At 51.9% G+C, this 15,281-nt stretch overlaps 1 protein-coding gene across 3 annotated transcripts in view; it reads right to left on the reverse strand.

The window, feature by feature from the left end:
• The window catches only part of CUX1 (cut like homeobox 1), a 347,872-nt gene that overhangs the window by 90,881 nt on the left and 241,710 nt on the right, over nucleotides 1-15,281 (reverse strand). For all 3 annotated transcript variants that reach the window (XM_061153495.1, XM_061153494.1, XM_061153492.1), the window contains exons 9-10: nucleotides 11,559-11,607; nucleotides 2,212-2,316 (exon numbers count right to left, since the gene is read on the reverse strand). In XM_061153495.1, the coding sequence (XP_061009478.1) occupies nucleotides 2,212-2,316; nucleotides 11,559-11,607 (154 nt within the window). The remainder of the gene's footprint in view (nucleotides 1-2,211; nucleotides 2,317-11,558; nucleotides 11,608-15,281) is intronic.

A 15,281-nucleotide genomic window follows, 5' to 3' on the forward strand; every position in this document is an offset into this window, starting at 1 on the left:
CGGTTTCCTATGTTTGCTCGTTCGCTCCCCGACTGGCTGGGGCTGGAGCTGCTGAGCTACGTGGGAACGCACCCCCGAGGGGAGCCCTGGCAGGGTCGCTAGCGGGAGACTGAAGCGGTGCCATGTAAACACTGCACTTAGCCGATGATGAAGTGTTTAAGCACCCCGAGGATCCACAACTTACTCTACCTGCACAAACACTCATTTCCTTCCGAAATGTTTTGGTTGCTACAGTCCAGGACTGTGCCAGGAACCCTCTCAATCACAACTTGTAGCTCAGGAGCCCCGTGTGGACACAGGATGCGTGGCCTTCTCTCGAGGGCCCCAAGCGACCACAGAGGCCGGGAGAAGCTGTGTAGACGCCATCCTTGACGGCTTCCTCCTGCCATGGCCGTGGGGCTGGGTCCCGTCCAGGTGAACTTGGACGAGGGGCCGTTTTGGGCAAAATTAATACCAGAGTCCATTAAGTACAAAGGCTGTGATGGTGCCTTAAATGGAAAATTTTTCTCTGTATCCTGAAACGCTTAACTCATGTTTTAGTTAAATGTGAACTTAAAATCTCGTCTTACAAGGGGTCCTCACACTAAAGCTTTGCTTTGGATCCGTTCCTGGGGAATAATTTTAAAGCTCTGGTCTGGGGTGGATGCGGCCCCTGTTCAAGCCCTGGCTTGGACACTGGGGCCGAACATTCTGGGACGAGGGGTTTACGTCCAGGGAGCTTCCATTTCCTCATCTACATAAAGAAATGACAACGCCCCGCTTCATGTGCTGGGTGGCAGAGAGGCTGTCAGAGTGATGTGCCACCTTATTACAGCAGGACGTCTCCCCCTCGACTGTCCTCTCCACGGGGAGGGCCTTGCTCGTCCCTCCTGGCTCTCCCAGGGTCCCGGCTGCGGGTCCTGGCTCACAGCAAGGGCTCTCCAACTGTCTGTTAAGTGAAAGGACAGGGGCTTCCCTGGTGGTCCAGGGGCTAAGACTTTGCCTTCCAAAGCAGAGGGTGTGGGTTTGATCCCTGGTCGGGGAGCTAAGATCCCGCATGCCTTGTGGCCAAAAAACCAGAACATAAAAACAGAAGCAATGTTGTAACAAAGTCAATGAAAACTTTAAAACTAGTCCAAGTCAGAAAAGAAAAGAAAAAAAAAAAAAAAACTTAAGAAAAAATAAATAAAAGGATATTAACAAGTGTGATTCACCCATCATAGGCCGTCAAAGCTGAGGGGTCCTCAGGATCACTTCCTCCTTACTCTGCACGCCAGGAAACTCAGGCCTGGTAAGTGTTACCACCTGAGCTCACATCACTGGACGTGAACTACTGATGGATCTGGCTTGAAAACTGGGGCTCCTGGACCAGAGCGCTGATGCTGACCACAGAAGACTCGCCACTAAGGTTGTCGGATGACGGATTATGTGGCGGGACTGGCCTTGCTCAGAGTAATTTCCAGAACCCTGGTGAAAACCTCTTTTATGGACAGTGCCACTGAGACTCAGGGAGGTTAAGCCACTTGCCCCAAGTCACACAGCAGATAAACTGCAGAGCTGGGGTTGGAACCCAGGGATTTGGTTCCAGGGTCGACGGTTGCTGCATGGCACTGAAGAGTCTGGAATCCGATAGTTCAAAGCTGCCCTGATTGAGCTGGGAAAGTTCCAGCTAAAAGCAGTTTCCATTAATCTTAGGAAAATCAAGAGGCAGAGGACTGAGAGGTGTGTGCCTGGCTCCTCGGGATCGTGTGCACGTTGGGCAAGGTCCAGACTATCATGCAGATGAAGAGTGGGTTGCTGCGTGATCACCTCCCTTGTTCCCCACCCCCACTGCCATCATGAAGTGCTTTTTTACTCTGGAAGGACATGTCCAGAAGACCAAATCTCCAAGCTTCCTGTGCAGTGTCGTTAAGCCTTCAGCTTGGGAGTGCCGCCCATCTGCCAGCGGCAGCCCCCCAACCCCCACCAGCCTAAGCGGGAGGATGCTCTCTGCGGGCTCTGCGCCGGGTGGCGTCACCCTGACCACCAGCACCAACGCACCACCAGCAAAGCTCCCCCTCTGCCTCAAACAGTTTCCACCCCCAGACTGTCACTAGCATACTCCACCAAGACAGCGGGACTATTTCAAATATTATCCCGCCAAAGGGATGCTCCACAGCCAAAGGGGAAAGTGGCTGTAACACAGAGGTGCGGATGCAGGGCGACAGGGGCCCCTGGGGCTGGGCTACCCACCACGTCCGGCGCCTTCTGGATCTGGGAGGCCAGCTGGAGAGAGTGGTTGGCCGACGAGAGCTGCTCCCGCAAGGTCTCCGCCTCTCTTTGAGCCACCTCTGCCCTCTGAAGGAAATGAAAAGGGTGGAAAGAGAAAGTACATTCGGTTTAACAACTGACAATTATTACAAGAACATTCATCAATTCATGCCTGACTGACTATAATTGATTTTCCTAAACACTCAACCTAATAAATGCTGGAAAAAAAACACAGAGAATGTGATGGATTTTTATTTTAAACAGTACAAGGAAGAAATAATTGAGCGATTATGACAGTAATTTAACGCTAGGAGCAAGGAATCCCCTGCTGATACTAGCGCTCCGGCCCACTGAATTTCCCAGACTGAATAAATACAAGTGGAAATGGAGTCTTTTGATTCAATTTCTTTCTATTCTCATAGACCAAGAAGATTTTATTGCAGGATTACTCCTGGGAGTAATTCTCACGGGTAAACAGTGAATTAAAGACACTCTGGCCATTCTCCTCCTGAAAACACGCACGCACAACGTTGTGGTTGTTTTCCTCTAGCAAGTATTTCCATAAACGGACGGGGTGTAAATGCCACTTCTTTTGTGAGGACCAGGCTTATTTCAACATATTTAACCCTTCACCCAACCAAGCTTTCTAACGCCGAGGCTGGCCATTTCCAGCCAGCCAGGCCAGCGAGGCATTGCTTGGGGGGCGAGGATGAACAGAGGCGTCCACGAGGAGGAGGCTGAAGGAGAAACAAGTGGATGCTTCTGTCATTTGCTGTAATTCCTGGACAAGGACACCAGTGGCCCTGGACAGCTAACCAGGATGTCCCACTGGCTGGCGAGGACAGTCACTCCCATGCCTGTCACCTAAGAGGGCACCACAGTGGGCAGGAATTGGGCCTTTGGGATCAAGGGATGAGGACAGGTTACGTAGTTCAGCTCACCAAGCCTCCACCTTCCCATCTGTAAAATGGAAACACTCTCTCCCTCCCAGGGACTTTTCAAGGATTAACAGCCAGAAGTACACTTGTCCAGAAGTGCTTTGTTGATGGGCTTGTCCCGATCTGACAGTTATGACTGAGACGAGACGCAAAGACAGGTGAGAAGCAGTCACTAACTGACACTGGGCACACGGTCTGAGGTGTGATCGCTGCTTCTTTCTACCAGTTGTACATGCTGCTCACAGAAAAGATGAACGAGAAGAGCCTGGCTGAGTAAGGCTATTTCGTGTGTTTTATTGTGTGGTGTGACAGCGTGTACCTACTAATTGCTAAGAAAGAATTTTTGAAAAGAGAAGTACAAAGTTACGCTGCCCGGTACTCGCCGATCTGTCTAGATGTATGAGGATGGGGTTTGGCAGCCTTGAGCGGTCCTGTGAGGGCAGTGTGGCCCTGTCTGCTTGGCATCCAGACAAATTACGGTATTTCTAACAGTGGCTACTCCCACTCAGGGTGGTGCTGGAGGCTGCCGGCCATGCTGCTCCAGGAGCTCTTGGAACTGCACTCCATCTAATTCCCACGGCGCCTGGCCAGGCCCGTCTGTGCTCGAGCAGCCGCCTCCCACCCTCTGCTGCAAACTGTCTTGAGGCGCGCATGTTAGGAAAGGCAGCAATATGACCAGTGTGGCCAAGATGCTGGTGGGCGGGGGTGGGGGAGTGGGGGGCTCGTGGGTGATGATAACTGCAGGAATGACTCCCCTCTGGTGAAAAAGATTTCCCCCTGAGTTTGTTCCCAGATGGGCCACATCACGTGTTTTCTAATACTCAAGTCAAGTTCCTGAACATGTTCTGGAGGAGGAAATGCAACCCACTCCTGTATTCTTGCCTGGAGAATTCCATGGACAGAGGAGCTTGGCGGGCTACAGTCCGTGGGGTTGCAAAGAGTTGGACATGACTGAGCCCGAGCACACACTAAGAAGTTTACTCTTGTCTTTCTCCTCAGTTACACTTTTGGGCATAAAATCTCCATGGCTCTGCAGCTAATCCTGCACAAAGCTGAACAACTGGAAATCAAAACAGGCCTCTGAGCCGGTGGAGGAGAGAGTGGAGGCCAGGAGCTGCTGCAGTGAGTGAGCCTCTGTAGCTGTAGACGTAGCCCCACCGTCAGCGGCTGAGGTGGAAGGAAGGGGTGCTATGCTGGGTTGGCTCCTTGACATCACTTGTTTCCGGGGTCTGCCGTTCGCCCCTCGACCACAGTTCAACCGGATGAAACTTTGTTTCTAGAACCGGAACCAACAACGAGAGGGGCGGGCTCTGGGGCTGGTTTCTGATCTGCATGCCCAGACATGGGGCCGTGGGTGCGGGAGACACGCAGCTCCTTGTCCCCACTGATGGCAGCCTCCTCGTCCTCTCTGCAGAGGCAGAGCCAGGGCCGAGGCCGGGCTCCCGAGCTGGTGGCACCATGGATGTGATTCAACGGCCCCCCCACGGTGAGGACAGAGCCTGGCCAAGCCTGGGTTGCCCTCCTGAGAGATCTGCTGGCTGTTTCTTACTCTCTGTCCTTTTCTGAGAAGTGAGGGCAAATGCTGGAAGCACAGGGAAAGTAAACGGGAGTGGGGCAGGGAGCGGGGAGCATGTGAATGAATGAGGGTTTTGCTGTGCATTGTGGTGGTAACTCCGTCCATAGAGACAGAAAAGGCTGCCCCGCAGGACGACCAAGGAGATAACACAAGCTGGGTGCCTAGCAGCACCTACCACGGGGTGAGAGGCATCCAGTGAGGAAGGATGAGTACTATTATTTTGGCCTCCTGGCATGGGCTGCCTCAGGTGGCAATTATTCTTTCCTTACCTTTAAAAGAGGACAGTTTTTTAAAATTTAAAATCTTAAAGTTTCAGGGGATAATTACGAGAGACCGAAGCTCGTCTTCAGGTGAAACTCTAGTTCTCTTCAGCTGTCTGTGACCAGGAAGGCAGGATGCTTTGTTGGCTGTGGGCACTTCGTTTCAAGAATTCTGTTAGTCGAGCCAGCACAGGGCAGTGACGATTCCACACATATGACACTGGCTCGGGCGGCTGCAGCCGGAGGCGGGGGCGGGGGGCGGGGGCTGGCGATACCGGTCTTGGCCCAGTGTGGAACATGAGCCCCGGGCCCCGGGCAAGATGGCTGTGCTCCCGAGTTCTCTCAAGGGGTGTGTCTCCTCCCCCAGAAACAAGGCTGGGAAGTGAGGGAATCCTCCCCACCTCCCCCGTCGGGCAGGCTTTCCCGTTTATCCATTTAAGGTGTGGCCTTGAGGTCCCTGGTTTTATATGGTTGATAGTGGTGGTGGAGGTAGTGTATCTCTGATCTAGCCTTCTGCCCAACCTGGCCCCAGGCTCAGGGACACCGGAGCTGAGCAAATCCCTCCAGGGACGCGGCAGCCATGGGCGTGGCTGGGAACCTGGTCTGAGGGAAGGCTGTCCCCCCTGCAGGACCTTCCCAAGGCTGCTGAAGCAAACTCCCACACATTGAGTTTATTACGTCCCACAAGTTGATCACGTCACTGTTCTGAGGTCAGGCATCTGCTACGGGGCTCACTGGGGTAAGATCAAGGTGCTGGCAGGGCTGGGCCCTTCCTGAGCCTCTGGGGGAGGATCTGTGTTCTGGCTGTTTCCAGCTCATAGAGGATGCCCGCATTCCTTGGCTTGTGGCCCCTTCCTCACTGTGGCCTTCAGCATCTGCAGTGGCCAATCGAATCCTCGCATCCCCTCACTCTGACCCCTCTGCCTCCCTCTCTGCCTCTGCGAACCCTGGTGACTATGGGGGGCCCACCTCTGTAATCTCACACCTCAAGGTCAGCAGATTAACAGGCTTGACTCTGCTCTGCAGGTAAGTGAACATACCCGCAGGTTGTGGAGTTTGGGATTTGGACATCTTCGGGGGAGGTTCTCCTGGCCGCCATATTCCTCGAGTACAAATAACACATTTGGACCATTTCCGGGAGAAGGCAAGGTCTCCTCGGGGATGGCCCTTCAACCTGTTTCCCTCCAGGCCCTGGACTCTTGAAGAGAAAGGGAGCAAGACTACAAAGACCAACGATCAACTTTCCAAGGGAACAGATGCCATCGCTCTGTAAAGCACACAGCTAATTTCAGGTCACCCTTCCAAAGCAGCACCACCCAGTGCTGTGGGGGACAGCTAGGGCCAGAGGCGGCCCCACTTCAGTGATATTATTGGAGGAAGATCAGAAAAGCCCACCGGGAGACTAATTGCCATGTGTCCCAAGCTGGCCCCATACTGGTGGCTGGAGGCCCGTCCAGGCTTCCTGCCTGCATTTCTGGGGGATTCGATGGATATTGATTTGAATTTCTCCTTTCAAGGGTCAGCCAGGCTGAAAGCTGGACCTAACTCAACGCCATATAAACCCAACTCCTATAAACTTAAGATTGTCTGCTGACTGCTGAGTCATGATTTCAGAAAAGCCAGAAGAGCAAATTTCCCTACCTCTTCCTGCCCCCAAAGCTCTGAACTTTCTGTTGTTGTTGTTTTTAGTCTGTAAGTCGTGTCTGACTCTTTGTGACCCCTTGGACTGTAGCCTGCCAGGCTCCTCTGTCCATGGAATTTCCCAGGCAAGAATACTGGGGTGGGTTGCCATTTCCTTCTCCAGGGGATCTTCCCAATTCAGGGATCGAACCCGGGTCTCTTGCACTGCAGGTGGATTCTTTACTGCTGAGCCACCTGCGAAGCCCCTCTGAACCTTAACAGTCACCAGTAAAGGCAGTATTAATACAAGCATCTCAAAGTTGAACAAATAGGTGTAAATAAACCCGGCTCCTAATCGCCTGGTGCTGATTCTCTTCCACTTTTCCTCACTAGAAACAGAAGTACTTTAGCTATAAAATAGAGCTTCAGGTCTCAGTAGAACGTTTTGACTATAAACCCAGTGCAAAAATAATGTTATATGCCAATGAACTAGCAAATTGCTCCTCCCGGGGCTCTCCCCTGATGGGAAAGGCACAGAACCAGATGTCTGGCTGTGCCCGCCCTGGTGCAGCTCCCGGTGCCCCTCCTCCCTCCCTCTTCCGCCTCCGCCTTGTCGCAGTGGGGCAGAGCCGCTGCACAGCCCTGCCCTGATCCATCTCAGCAGCTGCTCACTGCTCTCCTGGCTTCCGGTCCTTTCACTCCCCTCCGCTCTCCGACGTCTAGCCAGAGCAATCCGTCTAGAACTCAAATCCGGCGTCTCACTCCTGCCTGTGATGCTCCACTGTTCTCAGGATGAGGCCCCCTGCCCCAAACCTGGCTGGACCCCCTCCTCTGGGCCCACGTTCCCAAAGTGGCTTTTAGGAACAGCCTGGAACCCTTGAGGGCTTCCTCGTCCTCCTGGGTGCCCTCCTCCCTGTCTACCCAGGAAGTTTTTCTCCTCATTGAGTCACCCTTGTCAACCTGCTGAGTCACTGAGTCCAAGCACTTTCTGTTTGCTCTGTGTCTGATCCTCCACCTCACATGCTCAGCGAGGTCTGGCCCATATCTGCTCACATAGCTCTTGACGGGGAGCTCACTCCTTTCCAAGGCATCTCCAGGTACCTCTGGAGACTCATTGTTAAGAACAAGCTTCCCTGCATGGGATGAGGGGAGCTCCCTCCCATTAGCCTCTGCCCTCAGCCATGACAAAGCCCGACCCCTTCCCTGGCCAGTGCTGGAGAGCTGCAAGGCCAGAATTCACAACCACCACCCTAGGCCTTCCCCTTTCTGATCTCTTAACATTCCAAGTTCCCCATGTGTCAAGTCCCTCTGTTTTCTTTCTCTGCTCCCCAAAGAATAAAGGTGTCCCCAAACCTCCTGGTTTCCCTCCTTGAGGGTCCCTTCCCCATCCTGGCCATGGAGTGGACCCTGAAAGCACTCCCTGAATGCCTGCCTTCCTTCCGGGTTTCTAGGACGAATGACAATTCCCTGGGCATGGACTAATTGCTACAGATGGGTGCTGAATCATCACCTCCTTCATTCCAGAGACTATTTCTATTAACGCAGCCTGAGGTTGCATTAATCTCCTTTGGCAGGCACATCCGGCTATGAACTCGCCCTGAGTGGCTGGTTAGGCTCTCCTATACCTCCCCATACCTTCACCGTTCTGGTACTTCCCTAGGGTGGGACTTTGGAATTCTCCCTGTGAATCTGGCTATGTTAGCAACTACAGAGCACGAATTAAGGCACTCACTTCCAGGCATGTGTGCATGCATGCTCAGGCATGTCCATTTCTTTGTGACCCCACGGACTGTAACCTGCCAGGCTCCTCTGTCCATGACATCTCCCTCTCCAGGGGATCCTCCTGACTTCAGGGATCAAACCCACGCCTCCTGCACTGGCAGGAGGATTCTTTTGCCACTGAGCCATGCAGGAAGCCCCCCACTTCCGGGCATTTTACCTCTGATTCTACAAATAATCCTGCAAAGGAAGTGCAGGCAGACCTCCTTTTATCATGCTTCTCTTTATTGTGCTTTCCAAACACTGCTTTTTACAAGTTGAAGGTTGGTGGCAATCCTGTTTTTCCAATAGCTTTCTTTTAAAATTAAGGTATGTGTGTTCATTGCTTGTTCGGACATACTGCTATTGCACACCTAACAGACTTGCAGTGTAGCATAAACGTAACTTTTATATGTACTGGGAAGCTGAGACATTTGAGTGACTTGCACTGTGATGCCCGCTCCGCTGTGGTGGCCTCGAACCTGAAATCTCTCTGAGGTCTACCTTGCACTCGCTATCATTCCCTCCCTCCCTCCTGTTCTCTCGAACATTAACAAGTTTTTTTTTTTTTTAATTAAAAAAATTAAATTATGGTAAATTACAATCCCATTAAATACACCATCTTAACCATTTTTAAGTATAGATTTTATAGTAGTGTTAAGCATGTTTGCATTGCTGGGCAACCATCTCTAAAACTTTTTCATCTTGCAGAACTGAAAGTCTTTCCCTATTAAACACTATAATTCCCCATTCCCCCAGCCCCTGATACCCACCCTTCTACTGTCTATGAATTTGATGACTGTAGGGACCTTATATAGAAGGAAACACACAGTATTTGTTTTCTTTTTTTTGTGACTGGGTTAATTTTCCTTGGCATAAGGTCTGCAAAGTTAATCTTTTTCTTTTCTTTTTTAAAGAAATATAAGCAGTGAAGAGACTTGTCCAAGGCCACACAGCCAGGAAGTAGTGAGTGGGGACCTGAGCAAACTGCCACCTTGGTGGCGGCACCTTCTGCAGGGTCCCACCTGGCATCTCTGAGGACCTAGAGCCACCCAGGGCCTTCGGCATTTTGAGAAAAGCACACCTCTGCCAAATATGCTTAGTACCTGCGGACTAATTGGAGCCTGAGCACTTGATATGCACAGAATCCGGTTAGCTAACAAACCAGAGCTTAACCCAGAGTGCCTTCAGAAGGGGAGGCTGGCCCAGGATCAGCCAGGGGGAGAGAGTGGGTGGGTGGAAATTTGAGAAATGCGAATAACAGTCCTGTGACAGGGAAGCTTATCAAGTATGGTCTCTGCAAAGTTGAGCAGTGCTACTTGAATAAGAACAAAGGGGCCAAAGTAAAGTAGTTTACAGTAAATTAGGGTAAATAAATGCTTAGGCACCTTTGTGAACTGGAGCACAAGCAGTGCTTTAGGGCAGGGAGCTGAATGGGTGTTTTGGGGAACTTGAAAGAAAGGCAAAACGAGCCGTTGGGCTCCAGCCCTGTTTCTGAGTGTGGTGAAGAGCCTAGGCTCCAGGCCTGACCCTGCAACTGACCGCCTGCTGGCCTCAGTTTGCTCACTTGTAAAATGGGAGTCATAACCACACTGATCTTGGTGGAAACCGGTGAGGTTTAAGGGGCTTGGTTCATGTGAAGTGTTCGGAACAGAGCCAGGCACAAGGCAAGTTACTCAAGAATGGTCAGCTCTTCTCCTTGTGACCAGCAAAGTTACTACACAAACATGCTGCCTGGGACTTCCCTGGCAGGCTAGGGGTTAAAACTGCACTTCCAATGCAGGGAACACAGATTCAATCCCTGGTCAGGGAACTAAGATCTCACATGCTGTGCGGTATGGCCAGTAAGTAAATACATTAAATTGAATTATTTTAAAGATGCTACCTGGGGTGATGCAGTCCGGGCGTCTCTACTGAGCACCCCCCATGGATCAGGCCTAGGACCCTCCGAAAGGAGAAAGGAATCCAGACTACCCATGTCCGTTCTCCTGCATAAACTGACTTTCACATTTCAGTCAGAGCTCAGGGTATTTTCATGAGCTAAAGATCAAACAGGGATGCTCTTTCCTGAACGTCTGCCAAGGGGTCAGGAATGCCAGCTGGGAGGCAGTCATGCTGTGGGACCCTCAAAAGGCAGAGAGCTGAGACTGGAGATTCGAGAAGGATTTTCATCCTCTTGGGGCTCCCCTAAGCTTCCCTGTGCTTGGGGTAGCCCGGCTGTAAAACTAAGTGGGGAGAGGCCACGACTGCCCGTGCATGGCCTTCTGGGGCTGAGAAACCTAACCCAGCTCTGGCTGCTTCTCTCCACTAAAAAAATAGACTAGAAGAAAATAAATTAAAAGGGGGAGACCCCTTCCTTTTCAAAGCAGTAGCACCATTTGCTGAAGCAAAATCTTTTCGTCTTCTGCAGAGTTCCTGGGGAAGGGCCGGGCTTGGCAGGGTGGCAGCTCTGTATTTATTGCCATGGGATGCGCGTGTGTGGGCCAAGTCTCTGTGACCCCATGGACTGTAGCCCACCAGGCTCCTCTGCCCACTGGATTCTCCAGGCAAGAACACTGGAGTGGGTTGCCATGTCCTCCTCCAGAGGATCTCTCCAACCCAGGGGTCGAACCCATGTCTCTTATGTCTCCTGCATTGGCAGGTGGGTTCTTTACTACTAGCCCCACCTGGGAAGTCCCGTTTAGAGGATACTGTGTGCCTATTCTGTGTGGGACACAGTGCTGGGGGTACTTTCCACAAAAGTGGATGATGACTGTGATGACTAAGAATCAGACGAGAGGGTCCATTGGCTGGCAGTCCTCTCCAGGGCAAGTGGCTCAACCAGTTAGAAGGTGGAGGCACAGACTCTGCTGCGGGGTTGACGTGTTGGCCTAAACGCTGCTGCTTAACAGCTGTCATGGGAACAGTGTGGAGACTTAAGAGATGGATGAAGGAAAAGAAAAAGCATCACCACAGGATGCCTGGGATGCAGGGACTGTATCAGAGACTTTCCCAAGGAAATCACACCTGGGACTTCTCACATATAGCTTGTGGCATCAGAAAAAGCATCAACCTTGATAGGTGCATGTGAAAAATACAAGACTAACTGGCTTCCTGACTTAGAGAGAAGCCCCTTCCGTGAGGACAGAAAGGGCTATGCTCTTGTGACTTTATGTCTGAAGCTGTCAAACATCCTACCTGGTTTGCTCTTTCAAGGTCCGTCATGATCATTTCAATTTCGTCGGCCCTGGGGAGGTGAGAGGGAGAGAGCAGGTTAGTCGATGGGCGAGGCAGGCTCAGGGGCCACCACTGTTCCCAACTTGGCAGCATGGCCCATGGGCACACAGGCCAGGCCAGTGTCGGGGTGGGGCCTGCAGACCTGCAAGGGGACACGGATGCCTGCTGGTAGGAGGTGGGCTTACATTGAGGGAAAGAGCCTGTGTGCTCTTGAGGGGCACCCAGTCTCTTCGGGGAGACAGTGCCTCCTGCCAAGAGAGCCCTGAACAGAGCTCTGAACAGAGAGCTCTGGAAAAACAGAGGAATCAGAGATGGATTCTCCTTGGGGGGAGGGAATCAGGAAGGTTTCAGAGGAGGTGATATGAGAACTGGGTTTTGAAGGATGATTCGAAGTTTGCCAGGACTGAGAGAACCACGGACAGGTAGGGGAGGTGGGGAGAGGCTGGGGATGCAGGCTGGGGGGCTCTGCAGTCTGCACCATGAACCAGTTGAGTCACCGTCACCTCCCATCTCCGAGCCTGCTCACACACAGGAAGTTGCCAGGTGCTTTTTTTTTTTTTCTGTTCTGAAAGTCCTTTCTTGAGTAATTTGAAGGCACATACATGCTTCCAACATACAACATCATGAGAGAGAGAGGAACCATGCTCAGAGTTCTACTGAGAAGGACAATTCCAAAAGTCTGTGGCAGGTTTGAACAGAACTCCCACGGTAGTCGCTGCCCCAGACAGGTCCCGATGGTGGCCCCAGTGAGGAGGTCAAGGTCAAGACTGCTACCTATGAAAGGTTCAGTAGCCCCCATGAAAGAGGGGATGGAACATTACAGCATGGACTCCCTCCGGCTGGGGCTGCCCCATTCCATGACCTGTGGGGACCTGAGCTGGCTCTGCCATCTGCAGGACTCAGGCCCGCCCCTCCCTGCTGGACTGCTTGCGTGCTGGACTCCCTTGGCTGTCCTTCTGCGTCAAGGTTCTTGGCCCCCACCCACAGCCCTGTGCTCCAAAGCTCCCACCACGTCTGGACCCCTATGCAGCCTGGACCTGTACTGCCTGGCCCATCACTCTCCACCTCTGGGAACCTCATCCCCTACTTCCGCCCCTCCCCCAACCCTGCCAGTGGCTCCATCTCAGGAGGCAGCAGTCTCCCCACCAGTGTACGTCTCCTCCACCTGCTGGCACAGGGCTTGGTGTTAAGCCGACGGTCAGGGTCCTGAATGCAGCTGGTCCTTCCAGTGATGGGCTGGTAGGCCAGTCTACCCGCTGGGGCAGGTCGGGGCGCCCAGACAGGCTGACTCGAGGGTTCTTCTGTTCCCCAAACCTGCTACTCTGGTCCTAACCACCCACCCTTAATACAGAGAGTGGGACGAGCTACTCAGGCCCTGTCCGGTCTGTTTTTGCTATTTGCTGCATCGTGTGTTCCCTCCTACGGCCCTGAGCCTTTCCCAGCCTTTAGGCATGCCCTGTGATTCCAGGCAATCTCATCAACTCTCGGCACTCTGAACAAGGTAACAGACGCCTGGTGATCGGGTTCACAGATCGTGGTATCTGTCTGAAACAGTATCCTGCCTTCAGACTCGTCAGAGAAAAGTCTGAAACACCTCATCAAACGGCCTGATTAAATGAAGTTATTTTTAGGACAACTTGGTGAAGGAGGCAGTGTCTTGAAGACAAACACTCAAACTGGGGCGGCAGGGAAATGCTGGGGGCTGGGGGTGGGGCTGGGGGTAGGCCTGGGGTGGCTTCAGTTGGGAAACATCTCCCTGCACCATCTCAAAAGGAAACCTCTAGGATATCAGAGAGAAACTGCCGTGACTCCGGAGGGTAAAACCATCATGAAAGTGTTAAGATCTGCTGTGACAGAAAAGGGGACTTGACGGTCAGAACTGAAAACTGTCTAGACAACCTGCTGATGAAGCACAAACTTCATTGTGTATGTAAAACAATAAAAAGTTAACAAACTTCTCCTAAGGCAAATCACTACTTTTAAATGCAGTTTTGAACTTAAATCAGTTATTCACTACTTATTCACCAAGTCCAGATTCATGTGGCCACCCGCCCAGCCTGCCAGCTGCTGGCATCATTTGACACTCACTCATTTGGTCCATGAATGTTTCGAGACACCTACAAGCTCCCCGGCCACAGGACGGGTGCAGGCAGACGTGGCTCCTATAAAGTCCACCGGGGCTGCATTTACAAGAGGCAGACAGAAACGCTTGGCTACTGAGCACCCAAAACAAGACCTCCAGGTGCCCTGTCTCCCTTCTCCCTGGAGCACGTTGGGGAGCTGGTGGCTGCAGGACCCAGGAGGTGGACGGGGAACGGCCGGGGCTGGAGGAGTCAGGGAGGGTTTCCTGAATTTCTCCTGTTATATCTTCCACGAACCCCTTCCTCTTTACTTTTGGCTAAGTTATCTCTGTTATTTAGATATTCTTCTGCTTAGTTTGGCTCTCCCATTATCTGGCTACTGTCGGCATACCTACTTCCGCCCTTCACATTGTCCAAACTTTCCCTCCACATGCTGTGTCCTGATCCTCTCCTGCCCCTCTGGACGGTTCTTTAGCTTGATCCCCTGTACCTGTGCTCAGCCTGGGATCCGTATCTTTTCTCTGCTTCCTTGGTTTAGTTTTTCTGTCTCTCATTCCCACTCCCTTCATTATTAAGTTATTCCTTGGTTTTGCTTTATGTTTCCCCGAGTGTATTTCTTACACTTATTTCATATGACGGGCCCATCTGACTGCCTTCCAGAGAGGGCTGTCCTCCTCTGGGGCCGTTTTCCCTGGGGTTACCAGCTACTCTTCCTGGCAATGTACACAGTGGGGTGGGGAGCACAGAGAGGCAGACCTGCTGTGTATTTCTCAGGATGAATCAAAAAAGACACACGGCAATGTTTAATGCATTTTGCTGGGTGAAGGAAGGAAAGGCAGGGAATGACCCTAGGTATCCAGAGTAAACTGATAGCTCCTTTCCACCAGGAAAACTCTTTGGCCAGAGCTTCACCTTGCTTTCTTTCCTTCTTTTCCTTTCTTTCACGCCTTCCTTCCTTTCTCCATGCTGTGCGGCTTGCAGGATCTTAGTTCTCTGACTAGGGATCGAACCTATGCCTTCTGCAGTGGAAGCTTGAAGTCCTAACCACTGGACCTCCAGGAAATTCCCAGGGCTTTGCCTTTAATTCTCAGCATTAGGAGGAGGTGATCCCCCTGGTAAAATGCCCCAACTTCTGTTCTGGAGATTAAGGGTAGAGGTGTGACTGTCCAGGGACCCATGCTCACTTATTTTTAATCCACCCCTCACTCCTTGCCTGGCTACTGTCATTGGCCGTGGGGTCAGGACAAGGTCAGACATACGCTTGGGCTAGAAAAGAGAGGTATTCTCAGTGATCTGGCCTCACAGAGAGGCTGGGTCAGCAAAGCTGGGACCTGCAGGGTCTGGGAAGTGATGTCCAGATCCGGCCAGATTTAGGGGCCTGGCTGGGCCTGAGTGCCTCCTAGGTGAATGGTTTTGTTTGGTCATTACAATACCCAGTACCCAAAAAACAATGTATCATCTTCGAAAGATTTCAAGTCACTGATTAAAAAAAAAAATTAGCCACATTTAAACAGGAAGGTGTCTTTTTGGCATTCTGCAGCAATCCCTGGAGATGAATTTCAAGTTTTTCCATCTTCTCGTCAGTTTAACTTTGGTTACTAGG

This window comes from Dama dama, chromosome 10, assembly GCF_033118175.1.
Source record: "Dama dama isolate Ldn47 chromosome 10, ASM3311817v1, whole genome shotgun sequence".
NCBI classification, from domain to species: domain Eukaryota; kingdom Metazoa; phylum Chordata; class Mammalia; order Artiodactyla; family Cervidae; genus Dama; species Dama dama.